The following is a 19,754-nucleotide window of genomic DNA, read 5'->3' as shown; positions in this document are numbered from 1 at the left end:
CAGTGTGTCCATTACCTCCAACAATCCCTCCCTCATGTTCACCGACAGTGTGTCACCTACCTCCAACAATCCCTTCATCATGTTCACCGACAGTGTGTCACCTACCTCCAACAATCCCTTCCTCATGTTCACCAACAGTGTGTCACCTACCTCCAACAATCCCTTCCTCATGTTCACCGACAGTGTGTCCATTACCTCCAACAATCCCTCCCTCATGTTCACCGACAGTGTGTCCATTACCTCCAACAATCCGTCCCTCATGTTCACCGACAGTGTGTCCATTACCTCCAACAATCCCTTCCTCATGTTCACCGACAGTGTGTCCATTACCTCCAACAATCCCTTCCTCATGTTCACCGACAGTGTTTCAACTACCTCCAACAATCCCTCCCTCATGTTCACCGACAGTGTTTCAACTACCTGAGTCCCCATCTTTCTCCCTCCAATGCATCTTTAGCCTTTGCGCGGAGAATGGCCCCCTTGCATGTTTCAGCTTGCAATAATTCTCAGTCTTCCGTTAAAACCTTCCACTTAGTCTCTGCTGCTTTATTCCCTCCGTCAACTGCTTTACAGATATCTGTAAACCTTCTGTTTATATTCTCTTCTTGACGCCAGTTAGCTGTTGCTCTCTCTTTCCCATAACGTACCGAAAAAATATTTACCTCATCTTTGAAATTGTCCCACCAAACTCTTTTTTTCTTTCAAGAATAAACTTTCCTTCCAAGCATTCTTTATTATATTTAAAATCCCTTCTTTAAAAGCAATTTCTTTCAGGTACTGATTGTTTAAAATCCACACCCCTGGACCGATCTTAACTCTGTTGTTCCTAATTTTAAGAACCAAAGCCGAGTGGTCACTAAAAAATATTTTTTTATAATAAATCTCCATCACCTCAGAACTTAACCCTTCCCGCATTCACACAAAATCTATTCAGCTCTGCTTTAAAATATCACTCACACAACCTCTCCTGGAGAAACCCGTTTTATGGGGTTCTGATCTCTCCATAAGTCTCTCAAATTTAAATTTGTCATCATTTTTACAATCATCTCTCGAGTTATCATCCTTAAAGGTCATCTGGGCTGAAATATCCATCCGAGATAAAAATACATTAAAATCCCCCACTGTACAAGGGTTTTCTGTCTCTATCACTTCTGTGAATAACCACCGAAAAAACTCACGATGCTTGCAATGGTCATTCGGCGTATAGATATTAAAGAGATCACAATTCAATTCATCCATTTGTACCTTTAGCTGTAAAAATCTCCCCTCAGTGTCCTTGTCCACCAATGCAGCGTTCTCCTTTATGGACAAACTCACTAAAACAACCACCGCTCTACGGTTATTATTTGCGTAACTTGCAAACACTTCTCCCTTCCAAACCTTCCGAACTCTTTCTCGGATATCCTCATCCCAAAAGGTTTCTTGCAGACACAACAGGTCAGTGCCTTCAAAACACTGCAACAACTGCTGCAATTTCTTCTCCCCCCTCAGTCCGTTCACATTAATCGAGACCAATGTAATCATTGCTCCTAATAATCCCCTCACTAACCTTTCCCTTTCCACATGATCCCCCCCACCCCCCAATTCCATGTCTCCATCCCCCTCTGACTCCTCACTCTCGAGCTCTTCTGTAATCTCCTGTCCCTGTTTCCTGTCAGATACAGAATCTCCCTTAGAGAGTCCTCCTAGTAACCCGGTTTATCCAACAGTGCCACTCCCTTCGGCCTCACCTCCACCGCTGACCCTTGCTCCCCGTTTCTCCTCTCTCTGGGACAATGGCACGTCTCCATCCATCTTGCTCCCTATTGGTGTCTTTGTCTCCCTGCTCCCGTCCTGCTGCCCCTTGAAGGCTCCTGCCTCTTGCACCCTCTCCTAGTCTTTCCCCCTCCTGCTCCCCAAGATGTACAACTCCCCGTCTCTCTTTGGAGTATTTACCCCGCACCCCCCTCTGCTCCCCCCACGGACACCTGAAGGCGAGCCATATTATAGCTCGACTCTGACCCTGACCCGTGCTGCCCTCCACTGTCTTTGTCCTTATCCACCGTACTTGGTGTGTTTTCCACCATCTCCATCCTGTTCTCTGCTCCGTAATTTTCTGCCTCTTCTTGTGCTCTTTCCTCACTCCGTTCGGCGGCTGTGTCCTCCTCCTGCTCCGCTCCTCCGGCCACTCCACTCACACCTCCTGCTCCTTCTCCCATCTCCTCGTCACTCAAGGAGCTTCCTTCTGCCTCACACTCACAGCGGGTGGGGCCTTTGTGACAAACCGCACAGCTCTCTGCCTTGCAGTTCCGAGCGATGTGTCCAGAATTGCCACGGTTATAACAGTACAGGTCTAGACAGATTAGAAACATAGAAACATAGAAAATAGGTGCAGGAGTAGGCCATTCAGCCCTTCTAGCCTTAACCGCCATTCAACGAGTTCATGGCTGAACATGAAACTTCAGTACCCCCTTCCTGCTTTCTCACCTTACCCCTTGATCCCCCGAGTAGTAAGGACTTCATCTAACTCCCTTTTGAATATATTTAGTGAATTGGCCTCAACTACTTTCTGTGGTAGAGAATTCCACAGGTTCACCACTCTCTGGGTGAAGAAGTTTCTCCTCATCTCGGTCCTAAATGGCTTACCCCTTATCCTCAGACTGTGACCCCTGGTTCTGGACTTCCCCAACATTGGGAACATTCTTCCTGCATCTAACCTGTCTAAACCCGTCAGAATTTTAAACGTTTCCATGAGGTCCCCTCTCATTCTTCTGAACTCCAGTGAATACAAGCCCAGTTGATCCAGTCTTTCTTGATAGGTCAGTCCCGCCATCCCGGGAATCAGTCTGGTGAATCTTCGCTGCACTCCCTCACTAGCAAGAATGTCCTTCCTCAAGTTAGGAGACCAAAACTGTACACAATACTCCAGGTGTGGCCTCACCAAGGCCCTGTACAACTGTAGCAACACCTCCCTGCCCCTGTATTCAAATCCCCTCGCTATGAAGGCCAACATTCCATTTGCTTTCTTAACCGCCTGCTGTACCTGCATGCTAACCTTCAATGACTGATGTACCATGACACCCAGGTCTCGTTGCACCTTCCCTTTTCCTAATCTGTCACCATTCAGTTAATAGTCTGTCTCTCTGTTTTTACCACCAAAGTGGATAACCTCACATTTATCCACATTATACTTCATCTGCCATGCATTTGCCCACTCACCTAACCTATCCAAGTCTCACTCTGCAGCCTCATAGCATCCTCCTCGCAGCTCACACTGCCACCCAACTTAGTGTCATCCGCAAATTTGGAGCTACTGCATTTAATCCCCTCATCTAAATCATTAATGTACAGTGTAAACAGCTGGGGCCCCAGCACAGAACCTTGCGGCACCCCACTAGTCACTGCCTGCCATTCTGAAAAGTACCCTTTTACTCCTACTCTTTGCTTCCTGTCTGACAACCAGTTCTCAATCCACGTCAGCACACTACCCCCAATCCCATGTGCTTTAACTTTGCACATTAATCTCTTGTGTGGGACCTTGTCGAAAGCCTTCTGAAAGTCCAAATATACCACATCAACTGGTTCTCCTTTGTCCACTTTACTGGAAACATCCTCAAAAAATTCCAGATTTGTCAAGCATGATTTCCCTTTCACAAATCCATGCTGACTTGGACCTATCATGTCACCATTTTCCAGATGCACTGCTATGACATTATTATGAGATGGTCATATCCAAGACAGTAATAGCAAACCTTCACCTGGTTATCATGCAGAACCCAGAAATACTGCACTCCTTTCATTGTCTCGAATTTCATGCTGTAGGGTAATGACTTCACCCCCTCTGGGAACTGCACTTTTACATAACGGGTTCCATCAGCTTCCAGGATAGTATCTCCTCTTTATTACTGAGCAAAGTTTAATGTCCACCACTTCAACTTTTTGATCAGCACATCGTCCTCAACATAACCCGGCAGGTTTAAGAATGAAACTACTATCTTCGGAATACAGCAAAGATACATCCAAGTACTTGTCACCAACCTTCAGGCTCAGTAAAAGTCTATCCACCTCCTCTCGCCCACTGACCGTCACTTCGAGCCCAACATTCGGCTTTGGTCGGCAAGCAAAGCAACTTCCCTCACCGCAGTCCTCGTGTACTGCCTGGATAATGTCCCAAGCTCACATCTCCTTATCCTGGCAGTGAACCACCACCGTGTTTTCTTTTCCAAACCTCCTGGGGTCCCGGCCCAAATCTTTGGGCCTTTTATTCTCCCTTCTCAAGACATTCTCTCCCCTGGTTAAATTCATACTGGGAGCATTGTCCTGAGAGAGGCCCGGCACTCCAGGCCCCTCAGCAGCCATCTGGCTGATGTTTATGGGCCAAAAAGGCCCTAAAATTTTGGGGGAAAAACAACCCAAAAGCCCATCACCAACTTTTCACAAACTTACTCCAATTCCTGCAGTAATCAGCAGCACCTGCTCACTCCTAGCCCCTCCCACTGCAGAGTGTGCTACCCACTGAGTCACGGCTGATAAAATAGTGGGATTTGAACTGACGTTCTCTGGATTATTGATGCAGCCACCAGACCACTGCACCATCGTACCTGGTGCATGCTTGTGGACATTGGTTCAAGGCACAATCAGCCTCGGCTACAGCTCCTTCCATAGTTGAAGAGTCTGCCAATGCATCTCGTCTGACACAGAAAGAGAGGCCATTTAGGAGGACTGCTCGAACGATGTAATTGTAAGCCTGCCCAGTCAGGAGAGAAATCTATAGAAATTGTATTTGGAAGCCTAGACAGTCAGTCACGATTGAACAAGCAAATTATTGTATGTTGTGCTTGAGACTGCTGATGGATCGTGGTTTTAAGACTGGGAATCTCACAGTCTCACCACCTGTGGTACCCAAGAGCGGGATGTTGTAATAATCCGGTATTGTCTCACCCAGCCAGCGCGTGCCAAATATTTGCTGCTCTCACACACTTCCACTGTTTTGTCAGTACTCACAGGGATAAGTTCCAGGAAATATTTACATCAAAACACACGGGTCTGAACTTTCACACCTTCCCTTTAAAGGCGTACATCTGTGCACAGGTACTCACAGACAGAAACACTCTCACATACACCTTTGTGCTCTCACTCACAGATACACTCTCACACACACACACTCTCACACACATACACTCTCACGCACACAATCTCACACACACATAAACTCTCACACACACATACACTCTCACACACACAATCTCACACACACATATACTCTCACACACACATACACTCTCACACACACACACTCTCACACATACATACACTCTCACGCACACAATCTCACACACACATACACTCTCACACACACAATCTCACACACACATACACTCTCACACACACTTACACACTCTCACACACACATACACTCTCACACACACACACTCTCACACACACATACACTCTCACGCACACAATCTCACACACACATACACTCTCACACACACTTACACACTCTCACACAAAGATACACACACACTCTCACACATATACAATTAGATACACTCTCTCTCACACACACACACATTCTCACACTCATATATATACTCTCTCACAGACACACACACATATTTATACACACACAGATACACACACACACACACACACAACCTCACATACGTGTGCTGGGCAGGAGCAATCACGTTATTAATCTATGTATATGTTTCAGTAGTGAGAAAAACTGCTTTCTTTTTGGCACCTGTTGCAAGTTCATTTGCCATAAAATAAAAGTGAAGTCTATATTTATTCCAGCTCCACCTCACTCGATACTCTCCAATTTGTGCAACTTATGCCTAATGGGATAAAAAATATATTTCAGTTACAACATGGATCATGACTTAAGTAACAAAGATCTCCAATATTCAATCTTTTTAGCACTGAGTTTGTTGCCACTAAATACCCAAATCAATGTGGTGATCACTAGCTGCTGTTATTTCAGATTCTGTAGAACATTCTGGCAAAGAATAACCAGGGAATACAAGAGAGATCATTGCAATGCGATTTCTGCAATGTCCTTACTCCCATCGAGTGTTCCATTCACAATATGCAAGTCCTGCCCGTATCAAGCGGGACTTCACCCGGGGTAGGTAAGGGCAGCGGAGTTTTGGAGAAACTGAAGTTTACAGAGAGTGGATGATCGAAGAGCACTGGAATCTGGAGGGGGTAAAGTCATGGAGGGGGGTATCACCGGGCTGAAGTTGGGGCGATGATATGGGAATGTGTCAGCTGTGGCTCAGTGGGCAGCACCCTCCCCTCTGAGCCAGAAGGTTGTGGGTTCAAGTCCCACTCCAGGGATCTAAATACATAAATCTAGACTAACACTCCCAGTGCAATACAGAAAAAACGCTGCACTGTCGGAGGTTCCGTCTTTTGGATGAGACGTTAAACCGAAGCCCTGTCTGCTCTCTCAGGTGGATGTAAACGATCCCATGGCATTGTTTCGAAGAAGAGCAGGGGAGTTATCCCCGGTGTCTTGGTCAATATTTATCCCTCAATCAACATAACAAAAACAGATTATCTGGTCACATTGCTGTTTGTGGGATCTTGCTGTGCGCAAATTGGCTGCCGCATTTCCCACATTACAACAGTGACTACACTCTAAAAGTACTTCATTGGCTGTAAAGCACTTTGAGCCTTCCGGTAGTCGTGAAAGACGCTATATAAATGCAAGTCTTTCTTTCTTTATCGAGGTAGAACTAGTCTGATTCAGCCAGACACACACACACCTAAAATTCATTCAATTTCACAAATACAATCACACATCTACACACTCACTCACCTACACTCTCAAACACACACACACACACACACACACACATCTACACACTCACTCACCTACACTCTCAAACACACACACACACAAACTCACACATCTACACACTCACTCACCTACACTCATTCAAACTCACACACACACACACCTACACTCTCAAACGCACACACACACACACACACACACACAAACTCACACATCTACACACTCACTCACCTACACTCATTCAAACTCACACACACACACACCTACACTCTCAAAAACACACACACACACACACACACACAAACTCACACATCTACACACTCACACACCTACACTCATTCAAACTCACACACACACACCTACACTCTCAAACACACACACACACACACACACACACACAAACTCACACATTTACACACACAATCACACTCACATGCTCATTTTCACACTCACACACTCTCACTCACTCACACTCTTGCAACCTGTATTGCTGATCACCCAAGTTCCCTTACGTAGAAACATAGGAATTGCTGAATGATAAAAGACCAAAGTCCATCTAGTCCATCTTCTACCATCCTGGTGGTTCCATGATACAACAATAATGGAGTCGTTGGCCAATCACAGCGATCAATCTCGATCAATGAGTCTACACCAGACCCAGACAGGAGGTGAGGAAAACCCCCAGTGGGGGTGAGCTTTAGGAACCAGGGGTCACCTGTTCCTCCCGAGCTCACTGCTCTCACCACACGTCACGTCTCAGGTCACTCATATACTGTGTCCCAACTTGTTATTATCTGAAAGAATTCCATCTGATTTGCTTTTGATGAATCAATGCTGATTGCTCCCACAGTCTCCCTCAGGGGCCTGATCCATATGTTGACCACTCGCTCACTGAAATACTGATTCCGCAGATTAGTTTTGAATATACCCTGGTCACACCCATGGCCAACGTTCCCGCTACGCTGCGCAATGGCGCTGCCGTCTGCAAGGTCCCGCACAGGCCACACACAGGCTTTTATATCGTAGACATCGCGCATGCATAAGAACATAAGAACATAAGAATTAGGAACAGGAGTAGGCCATCTAGCCCCTCGAGCCTGCTCCGCCATTCGATAAGATCATGGCTGATCTGGCCGTGGACTCAGCTCCACTTACCCGCCCGCTCCCCGTAACCCTTAATTCCCTTATTGGTTAAAAATCTATCTATCTGTGACTTGAATACATTCAATGAGCTAGCCTCAACTGCTTCCTTGGGCAGAGAATTCCACAGATTCACAACCCTCTGGGAGAAGAAATTCCTTCTCAACTCAGTTTTAAATTGGCTCCCCCGTATTTTGAGGCTGTGCCCCCTAGTTCTAGTCTCCCCGACCAGTGGAAACAACCTCTCTGCCCCTATCTTGTCTATCCCTTTCATTATTTTAAATTTTTCTATAAGATCACCCCTCATCCTTCTGAACTCCAACGAGTAAAGACCCAGTCTACTCAATCTATCATCATAAGGTAACCCCCTCATCTCCGGAATCAGCCTAGTGAATCGTCTCTGTACCCCTCCAAAGCCAGTGTAAGTAAGGTGACAAAAACTGCACGCAGTACTCCAGGTGCGGCCTCACCAATACCCTAAACAGTTGCAGAAGAATCTCCCTGCTTTTGTACTCCATCCCTCTCGCAATGAAGGCCAACATTCCATTTGCCTTCCTGATTACCTGCTGCACCTGCAAACTAACCTTTTGGGATTCATGCACAAGGACCCCCAGGTCCCTCTGCACTGCAGCATGTTGTAATTTCTCCCCATTCAAATAATATTCCCTTTTACTGTTTTTTTTTTCCAAGGTGGATGACCTCACATTTTCCAACATTGTATTCCATCTGCCAAACCTTAGCCCATTCGCTTAACCTATCTAGATCTCTTTGCAGCCTCTCTGTGTCCTCTACACAACCCACTTTCCCACTGATCTTTGTGTCATCTGCAAATTTTGTTACACTACACTCTGTCCCCTCTTCCAGGTCATCTATGTATATTGTAAACAGTTGTGGTCCCAGCACCGATCCCTGTGGCACACCACTAACCACAGATTTCCAACCCGAAAAGGACCCATTTATCCCGACTCTCTGCTTTCTGTTAGCCAGCCAATTCTCGATCCATGCTAATACATTTCCTCTGACACTGCGTACCTTTATCTTCTGCAGTAACCTTTTGTGTGGCACCTTATCGAATGCCTTTTGAAAATCTAAATACACCACATCCATCGGTACACCTCTATCCACCTTGCTCGTTATATCCTCAAAGAATTCCAGTAATTAGTTAAACATGATTTCCCCTTCATGAATCCATGTTGCGTCTGCTTGATTGCACTATTCCTATCTAGATGTCCCGCTATTTCTTCCTTAATGATAGCTTCAAGCATTTTCCCCACTACAGATGTTAAACTAACCGGCCTATAGTTACCTGCCTTTTGTCTGCCCCCTTTTTTAAACAGAGGCGTTACATTAGCTGCTTTCCAATCCGCTGGTACCTCTCCAGAGTCCAGAGAATTTTGGTAGATTATAACGAATGCATCTGCTATAACTTCCGCCATCTCTTTTAATACCCTGGGATGCATTTCATCAGGACCAGGGGACTTGTCTACCTTGAGTCCCATTAGCCTGTCCAGCACTACCCCCCTAGTGATAGTGATTGTCTCAAGGTCCTCCCTTCCCACATTCCCGTGACCAGCAATTTTTGGCATGGTTTTTGTGTCTTCCACTGTGAAGACCGAAGCAAAATAATTGTTTAAGGTCTCAGCCATTTCCACATTTCCCATTATTAAATCCCCCTTCTCATCTTCTAAGGGACCAACGTTTACTTTAGTCACTCTTTTCCGTTTTATATATCTGTAAAAGCTTTTACTATCTAATTTTTATGTTTTGCGCAAGTTTACTTTCGTAATTTATCTTTCCTTTCTTTATTGCTTTCTTAGTCATTCTTTGCTGTCGTTTAAAATTTTCCCAATCTTCTATTTTCCCACTAACTTTGGCCACCTTATACGCATTGGTTTTTAATTTGATACTCTCCTTTATTTCCTTGGTTATCCACGGCTGGTTATCCCTTCTCTTACCGCCCTTCTTTTTCACTGGAATATATTTTTGCTGAGCACTATGAAAGAGCTCCTTAAAAGTCTTCCACTGTTCCTTAATTGTGCCACCGTTTAGTCTGTGTTCCCAGTCTACCTTAGGTAACTCTGCTCTCATCCCACTGTAGTCCCCTTTGTTTAAGCATATTATGCTCATTTGAGACACTACTTCCTCACCCTCAATCTGTATTACAAATTCAACCGTACTGTGATCACTCATTCCGAGAGGATCTTTTACGAGGAGATCATTTATTATTCCTGTCTCATTACACAGGACCAGATCTAAGATAGCTTGTTCCCTTGTAGATTCTGTAACATACTGTTCTAAGAAACAATCCTGTATGCATTCTATGAATTCCTCCTCCAGGCGACCCCGTGTGATTTGATTTGACCAATCGATATGTAAGTTAAAATCCCCCATGATTACTGCCGTTCCTTTTTCACATGCCTCTATTCTTCCCTTGATTATTGTCCGCCCCACCATGAAGTTATTATTTGGGGGCCTATAAACTACACCCAGCAGTAACTTTTTCCCTTTACTATCTCTAATCTCCACCCACAATGATTCAACATTTTGTTCATTAGAGATGCCCTTGCCCCATCTTAATTCTGGGCTGCCATCTCCTCCAGACCCTCCACTCCTCTAATTCCAGCCTCATCTGCATGGAGATGTGAATGGGCCACGCGTTGGGGGAGGTGGGGCAGCTTACAGGGGACACCGACCATGGGCCCAATAGCATTCGCCCATCCTCCCTGCATTCCATTGGCTCCTGCTCCCCAACCAACTCATTGTCAGCTGTGGCTCAGTGGGTAGCACTCTCGTCTTTGGGTCAGAATGTTGTGGTTTCAAGTCCCACTCCAGGGACTTGAGCACAAAAATCTAGGCTGACACTCCCAGTGCAGTGCTGAGGGAGTGCCGCACTGTCAGAGGTGCTGTCTTTCGGATGAGACGTTAAACCGAGGCCCCGTCTGCTCTCTCAGGTGAATGTAAAAAATCCCATGGCACTATTTCGAAGAAGAGCAGGGGAGTTATCCCCGGTGTCCTGGGGCCAATATTTATCCCTCAATCAACATAACAAAAACAGATTATCGGGTCATTATCACATTGCTGTTTGTGAGAGCTTGCTGTGCGCAAATTGGCTGCCGCGTTTCCCACATTACAACAGTGACTGCACTCCAAAAGTACTTCATTGGCTGTAAAGCGCTTTGAGACATCCGGTGGTCGTGAAAGGCGCTACATAAATCCAAGTCTTTCTTTCAACTCAAATTTAAAATTCTCATCCTTGCGATGAAATCCCTACATGCCCTTGCCCCATCTTAATTCTGGGCTGCCATCTCCTCCAGACCCTCCACTCCTCCAATTCCAGCCTCTTCTGCATGCCCCCCACCTTTGGTGGCCATGCCTTGATCTGTCCCGACTCGATGTTCTGGAATTCCCTCCCTAACTCTCTCCACCTCCTTCTTCAAGACGCTCCTTAAAATCTCCTCTGACAGACTTTGGCCCGCTCCTGCTCCTCTCTCTTTCCTTGGCTCAGAATCCATTCTCTCCCTGGTGCCTTCTTGTCAAACTCCATGGGACGTCTTTCTACGTTAGAGGTGCTTATATATTAAATACACGTTACTGGTCTATGTTTACGATTGCTTTATGAAACACTGCCATCTACTGGCCGATAAAAATTATACAAAATTCCTTTCGCATTTCCACACAAAATCCGAATACAAGAATTAGGAGCAGGAGTAGGCCATTCGGCCCCTCGAGCCTGCTCCGCCATTCAGTGATATCATGGCTGATCTTCGACCTCAATTCCACTTTCACACCCGATCCCTTCATTCTCCTAGAGTCCACAAATCTATCGATCTCAGCCTTGAATATAGTCAACGAATATACCACCAGCGATGTCTCCGGAAGATATTGCAAATCCCCTGGGGGAATAGACGCACCAACATCAGTGTTCTCGATCAGGCCCAAAATCCCCAGCATCGAAGCACTGACCACACTCGACCAGCTCCGTTGGGCGGGCCACATTGTCCGCATGCCCGACACAAGACTCTCAAAGCAAGCGCTCTACTCGGAACTCCTACACGTCAAGCGATTTCCAGGTGGGCAGAGGAAACATTTCAAGGACACCCTCAAAGCCCCCTTGATAAAGTGCAACATCCCCACCGACACCTGGGAGTCCCTGGCCAAAGACCGGCCTAAGTGGAGGAAGTGCATCCGCGAGGGTGCTGAGCACCTCGAGTCTCGTCGCTGAGAGCATGCAGAAAACAAGCGCAGGCAGCGGAAGGAGCGTGCGGCAAACCAGACTCCCCACCCACCCTTTCCCTCAACGACTATCTGTCCCACCTGTGACAGAGATTGTGGTTCTCGTATTGGACTGTTCAGCCACCTAAGGACTCATTTTAAGAGTGGAAGCAAGTCTTCCTCGATTTCGAGGTACTGCTTATGATGATGATGACTCACAATTGCAAAGATTCACAACCCTCTGAGTGAAGAAATTCCTCCTCATCTCAGTCCTAAATGGACGACCCCTTATCCTGAAACTGTGCCTCCCTAGTTCTAGACACTCCAGCCAGGGGGAAACAACCTCTCAGCATCTACCCCATCAATCCCCCTCAGAATCTTGTATGTTTCAATGAGATCACCTCTCATTCTTCGAAACTCCAGAGAGTATAGGCCCAATCTACACAATCTCTCCTCATAGGACAACCCACTCATCCCGAGGATCAGTTTAGTGAACCGTTGTTGGACCGGCCCTAAGGCAAGTTGGTCCCATGGATAAGTGCCAAGCCTGAGGTGGAACTGAGTCTCAGAGAACAGGAAGATCCCAGGGTCTGTGCTAATCAATTGGCTATAGGGTTTCGTGGAGCGGGAGGAGAAAATGGGCTGTGGTTCTCGCTCCTGATCTCGACCCGGTGACCCCCATGGGAGGCAGGGTGGACATAGCTGTCAGGAAAAGAGCATAATTGTGATGCCCCTTAGACCGAGGGGCCGCCCATTTAAAACAGAGATGAGGGGAAATGTCTTCTCTCAGAGGGTTGTAAATCTGTGGAATTCGCTGCCTCAGAGAGCTGTGGAGGCTGGGTCATTGAATAAATTTAAGACAGAGATAGACAGTTTCTTAACCTATAAGGGGATAAGGGGTTATGGGGAGCGGGCAGGGAAGTGGAGCTGAGTCCATGATCGGATCAGCCATGATCATATTAAATGGCGGAGCAGGCTCGAGGGGCCGTATGGCCGACTCCTGCTCCTATTTCTTATGTTCTTATGTTCTATGCCTTCAATGGTTGAACAGCCTATCGCACATCCATCCAGAACAAATACCTGGATGAAGTACCAGAGGGTTCCTGGGTCTCGCACCATGAGTGATCAAACTGGGGCAATCCTGTAAACAAAGTAAGGGGGCAAAATTCGGACATTTGCACCTCCCGTTAGTGCCCCCGGGGGGGGGGGGGGTAAAGCGACACAAACAATTTACCGCCCGTGCGCGACGCCGCTAACGGCTCCTGCGAAATTCCGCGGGCGTTTAGCGGCGGCGGTAACCGGTAGCATCCCGCTCCGCTGCACTGGCAATGATGTCATCACCACCGTGCGCAGCGACCCGTTTCCGCCCCCGGAGCGAACACTCCGTAGTGCCCCCCCCCCCGGTGAGGCTGCCGCGGGCGATGCCAGCGACAACCTCGCGGGTCGCGTGCCGGGCTGTCGGTCACTCACGGGAGCGACAATTAAAGGGGAGGTGCGGCTGCAAATTAAAGGGGAGGTGCGGCTGCAAATTAAAGGGGAGGTGCGGCAGCAAATTAAAGGGGAGGTGCGGCTGCAAATTAAAGGGGAGGTGCGGCAGCAAATTAAAGGGGAGGTGCGGCTGCAAATTAAAGGGGAGGTGCGGCAGCAAATTAAAGGGGAGGTGCGGCAGCAAATTAAAGGGGAGGTGCGGCAGCAAATTAAAGGGGAGGTGCGGCAGCAAATTAAAGGGGAGGTACGGCTGCAAATTAAAGGGGAGGTACGGCTGCAAATTAAAGGGGAGGTGCGGCAGCAAATTAAAGGGGAGGTGCGGCTGCAAAAGAAAATGTCCGACTTACCGGCCGCAGCCTCGTCAATTGCAGGCCGCGGGGTCCGTGCCGCCCGTTTGCGGCCCGGCGCTTCGCCTGTGTGCCGGGGGCTGCTGCCACAGGCTCCCCGCTCCCCGGTGGTCCCGCGATGGCCCCGTTTCTCGCCCGCAGAGCCGGCAGCGTGACCCCTCCCCTGTGTAGCCGCCAGCGCTACACGTCCCGCCACGTGGCGCTGGAATCTTCGCGTGCCGAGGCGCCTGTCCCGCTCCCGATAGGAAGATTTAGCACTGCAGTTCCAGCCCAATCAAGGTGGGGGGGGGGGGGGGGCTAGAGGGGGGGAGACTTCCACGCCTGATGCAGGAACTCCCGCCTCACGGCTGTTACTGCCCTCAAACGGGGCGCGACCGAAATTCACCCCCTTAAAAGACTTGCATTTATATAGCGCCTTTCAAAACCTCAGGACGTTCCAAAGCACTTTACAGCCAATGAAGTACTTTTGGAGTGTAGTCACTGTTGTAATGTGGGAAACACGGCAGACAATTTGCGCACAGCAAGCTCCCACAAACAGCAATGTGTTAATGACCAGATAATCTGTTTTTGTTGTGTTGATTTAGGGATAAGTATTGGCCCCAGGACACCGGGGATAACTCCCCTGCTCTTCTTCAAAATAGTGCTATGGGATCTTTCACGTCCACCTGAGAGAGCAGACAGGGCCTCGGTTTAGAAACATAGAAACATAGAAAATAGGTGCAGGAGTAGGCCATTCGGCCCTTCGAGCCTGCACTGCCATTCAATGAGTTCATGGCTGAATATGCAACTTCCGTACCCCATTCCTGCTTTCTCGCCATACCCCTTGATCCCCCTAGTAGTAAGGACTTCATCTAACTCCTTTTTGAATATATTTAGTGAATTGGCCTCAACAACTTTCTGTGGTAGAGAATTCCACAGGTTCACCACTCTCTGGGTGAAGAAATTCCTCCTCATCTCGGTCCTAAATGGCTTACCCCTTATCCTTAGACTGTGTCCCCTGGTTCTGGACTTCCCCAACATTGGGAACATTCTTCCTGCATCTAACCTGTCTAACCCCGTCAGAATTTTAAACGTTTCTATGAGGTCCCCTCTCATTCTTCTGAACTCCAGTGAATACAAGCCCAGTTGATCCAGTCTTTCTTGATAGGTCAGTCCCGCCATCCCGGGAATCAGTCTAGTGAACCTTCGCTGCACTCCCTCAATAGCAAGAATGTCCTTCCTCAGGTTAGGAGACCAAAACTGTACACAATACTCCAGGTGTGGCCTCACAAAGGCCCTGTACAACTGTAGCAACACCTTCCTGCCCCTGTACTCAAATCCCCTCGCTATGAAGGCCAACATGCCATTTGCTTTCTTAACCGCCTGCTGTACCTGCATGCCAACCTTCAATGACTGATGTACCATGACACCCAGGTCTCTTTGCACCTCCTCTTTTCCTAATCTGTCACCATTCAGATAATAGTCTGTCTCTCTGTTTTTACCACCAAAGTGGATAACCTCACATTTATCCACATTATACTTCATCTGCCATGCATTTGCCCACTCACCTAACCTATCCAAGTCGCTCTGCAGCCTCATAGCATCCTCCTCGCAGCTCACACTGCCACCCAACATAGTGTCATCCGCAAATTTGGAGATACTACATTTAATCCCCTCGTCTAAATCATTAATGTACAGTGTAAACAGCTGGGGCCCCAGCACAGAACCTTGCGGTACCCCACTAGTCACTGCCTGCCATTCTGAAAAGTACCCATTTACTCCTACTCTTTGCTTCCTGTCTGACAACCAGTTCTCAATCCATGTCAGCACACTACCCCCAATCCCATGTGCTTTAACTTTGCACATTAATCTCTTGTGTGGGACCTTGTCGAAAGCCTTCTGAAAGTCCAAATATACCACATCAACTGGTTCTCCCTTGTCCACTCTACTGGAAACATACTCAAAAAATTCCAGAAGATTTGTCAAGCATGATTTCCCTTTCACAAATCCATGCTGACTTGGACCTATCATATTACCTCTTTCCAAATGCACTGCGATGACATCCTTAATAATTGATTCCATCATTTTACCCACTACCGATGTCAGGCTGACCGGTCTATAATTCCCTGTTATCTCTCTCCTTCCTTTTTTAAAAAGTGGGGTTACATTGGCTACCCTCCACTCGATAGGAACTGATCCAGAGTCAATGGAATGTTGGAAAATGACTGTCAATGCATCCACTATTTCCAAGGCCACCTCCTTAAGTACTCTGGGATGCAGTCCATCAGGCCCTCGGGATTTATTGGCCTTCAATCCCATCAATTTCCCCAACACAATTTCCCGATTAATAAGGATTTCCCTCAGTTCCTCCTCCTTACTAGACCCTCTGACCCCTTTTATATCCGGAAGGTTGTTTGTGTCCTCCTTAGTGAATACCGAACCAAAGTACTTGTTCAATTGGTCCACCATTTCTTTGTTCCCCGTTATGACTTCCCCTGATTCTGACTGCAGGGGACCTACGTTTGTCTTTACTAACCTTTTTTTCTTTACATATCTATAGAAACTTTTGCAATCCGTCTTAATGTTCCCTGCAAGCTTCTTCTCGTACTCCATTTTCCCTGCCCTAATCAAACCCTTTGTCCTCCTCTGCTGAGTTCTAAATTTCTCCCAGTCCCCGGGTTCGCTGCTATTTCTAGCCAATTTGTATGCCACTTCCTTGGCTTTAATACTATCCCTGATCTCCCTTGATAGCCACGGTTGAGCCACCTTCCCTTTTTTATTTTTACGCCAGACAGGAATGTACAATTGTTGTAGTTCATCCATGCGGTCTCTAAATGTCTGCCATTGCCCATCCACAGTCAACCCCTTAAGTATCATTCGCCAATCTATCCTAGCCAATTCACGCCTCATACCTTCAAAGTTAGCCTTCTTTAAGTTCTGGACCATGGTCTCTGAATTAACTGTTTCATTCTCCATCCTAATGCAGAATTCCACCATATTATGGTCACTCTTCCCCAAGGGGCCTCACACAACGAGATTGCTAATTAATCCTCTCTCATTACACAACATCCAGTCTAAGATGGCCTCCCCCCTAGTTGGTTCCTCGACATATTGGTCTAGAAAACCATCCCTTTTGCACTCCAGGAAATCCTCCTCCACCGTATTGCTTCCAGCTTGGTTAACCCAATCTATGTGCATATTAAAGTCACCCATTATAACTGCTGCACCTTTATTGCATGCACTCCTAATTTCATGTTTGATGCCCTCCCCAACATCACTACTACTGTTTGGAGGTCTGTACACAACTCCCACTAACGTTTTTTGCCCTTTGCTGTTCTGCAGCTCTACCCATATAGATTCCACATCATCCAAGCTAATGTCCTTCCAAACTATTGCCTTAATTTCCTCCTTAACCAGCAATGCTACCCCACCTCCTTTTCCTTTTATTCTATCTTTCCTGAATGTTATATCCCTGGATGTTGAGTTCCCAGCCCTGATCATCCTGGAGCCACGTCTCCGTAATCCCAATCACATCATATTTGTTAACATCTATTTGCACAGTTAATTCATCCACCTTATTACGGATACTCTTTGCATTAAGACACAAAGCCTTCAGGCTTGTTTTTTTAACACCCTTTGTCCTTTTAGAAGGCCTTTGCTTTCTTAACCACCTGCTGTACCTGCATGCCAACCTTCAATGACTGATGTACCATGACACCCAGGTCTCGTTGCACCTCCCCTTTTCCTATTCTGTCACCATTCAGATAATAGTTTGTCTCTCTGTTTTTACCACCAAAGTGGATAACCTCAAATTTATCCACATTATACTTCATCTGCTTTAACATCTCATCCAAAAGACGGCACCTCTGACAGTACAGCGCTCCCTCAGCACTGCACTGGGAGTGTAAGCCTAGGTTTACGTGCTTAAATCCCTGGAGTGGGACTTGAACTCACGCCCTTCTGACTCAGAGGTCAGAGTGCGAGCCACTGAGCCAAGGCCAACACTGCAGGGTCGAGCACAGCTTCCCGCCAGAGCTAACATCACCAAGACCCGGAGCAGAGTTCCGGGAGCGGACCGTACCTTCTCGTATTGCAGTGCATGGAGCCCCCTCTTCGTGTTCCAGTCGGATTTCCTTCAGTGCCACCAGGTTTTCTGTCAACTTGCTTCTGCCCTTGAACACTGTGGCGTAGGTTCCCTGAAACAATAATGTGGAGAGGCTGGGATTGATTTCCTCAGAGCAGAGAAGGTTAAAGGGAGACTAACTAGAGGTGCTCAAAATCATGACAGGTTCTGATGGAGTAGATCGGGAGAAACAGTTTCCACTGGCAGAAGGGTCGGTAACCAGAGGACACAGATTCAAGATAACTGGCAGAAGAAATAAAGGAGGAGATGAGGAGAACTGTTTTTTACGCAGCGAGTTGTTGTGATCGGGATCGCGCTGCCTGAAAGGGCGGTGGGAGCAGATTCAATAGTAACTTTCAAACGGGAATTGGATAAATACTTGATAAGGAAAGATTCGCAGGGCTGTGGGGAAAGAACAAGGGGAATGGGACTGATTGGATCGCTCTGTCACAGAGCCGGCACAGACACGATGGGCCGAATGGCCTCCTTCTGTGCTGTCTCATTCTGTGATTCTGAGATCCAGCCACACTCGCTCCGTTTTACCCCATCTGATCAGACACCCTCATTTAGTTATCGAGCAGGTATGACGATTCAAAACTCAGGCTGTCAAAATATTATTTATTTTGACCCGTATTCCCTTCCCCCTGCTCCCCTCTCCTATTTCTCGTTCCTCCTCTCCTGCATGGCTGGCTCACACTGAATGAGGCCGCTGGCTCCAGCTGGCTCTTGCCCAAGCCTAGACCACAAAGACATTATTTACCAACTTCATACCCACTGCTGGGAGGTCTCACCCCACAGGTCCGAGTCTCAGAAATTCAGGCACCTGTGATGGTCAAACATTACATCCAACGTGTGCCCGAATATCCTATGCATGCTCTCGGTAGGTGAGAGGATTCAGCCTCAGGTGTCTTTGTCCCTATTCAACTGTGGGGGCTTCGCAGCTGAGCTTGATCATGTTCGCATCGGACATGGGCATGTTTCACGGGGGATGGGGGGGTCATAGGGACATAGGAACAGGAGTAGGCCATTCAGTCTCTTGTGTCTACGTGTGTGTGCATGCGTGTGATTGTTTGTATGGGTATGCATGTGTGTACCTGTGTGTGCACGTGTACATGTGTGTGTGAGTGTGTATGCGTGCGTGTGTGAGCGTGTATGTAAACGTATGTCTGAGAGTGTGTGAGCGTGTGTCTGAGTGTGTGTGAGCATCTGTACGTGCATGTGTTGTTTGCGCACTTGTGTGTATGTGTCAACTTTTATGTGTGAGTATACGTGTGTGTGAGCGTGTGTGCATGCGAGTGTGAGCGTGTGAGCTTGAGTCTGAGTATTTGTGAGCGTGTGTGCGCGTGAGCGTGTGTGTGTGCGTATGTGAGCGTGTGTGCGCGTGAGCGTGTGTGTGTGTGCGTATGTGAGTGTGTGCGTGTGAGAACGTGTGTGTGTGTGTGTGAGCGTGTGTGTGAGCGTGTGTATGTGTGAGAACATGTGTGTGTGTGTGAGTGTGTATGTGTGCGTGTGTGAGAGTGTGTGTGTGAGCGTGTGTGTGTGTGTGTGAGCGTGTGTGTGTGAGCATGTGTGTGTGTGTGAGTGTGTATGTGTGTGTGTGTGAGCGTGTGTGTGAGCGTGTGTGTGAGCGTGTGTGTGAGCGTGTGTGGGTATATGTGTGTGTGTGAGCGTGTGTGAGTAT

At 47.4% G+C, this 19,754-nt stretch overlaps 1 protein-coding gene across 1 annotated transcript in view; it reads right to left on the bottom strand.

Moving 5' to 3' along the window:
- The window catches only part of LOC139228306 (cyclin-dependent kinase 18-like), a 135,779-nt gene that overhangs the window by 48,086 nt on the left and 67,939 nt on the right, over positions 1 to 19,754 (bottom strand). The window contains exon 6 of the mRNA XM_070859486.1: positions 18,032 to 18,146. Coding sequence (XP_070715587.1) covers positions 18,032 to 18,146 — 115 coding nt within the window. The remainder of the gene's footprint in view (positions 1 to 18,031; positions 18,147 to 19,754) is intronic.

The sequence above is a fragment of the Pristiophorus japonicus genome, chromosome 17 (assembly GCF_044704955.1).
Source record: "Pristiophorus japonicus isolate sPriJap1 chromosome 17, sPriJap1.hap1, whole genome shotgun sequence".
Classification (NCBI taxonomy): domain Eukaryota; kingdom Metazoa; phylum Chordata; class Chondrichthyes; family Pristiophoridae; genus Pristiophorus; species Pristiophorus japonicus.
This window is presented reverse-complemented; position numbering and strand designations above follow the sequence as displayed.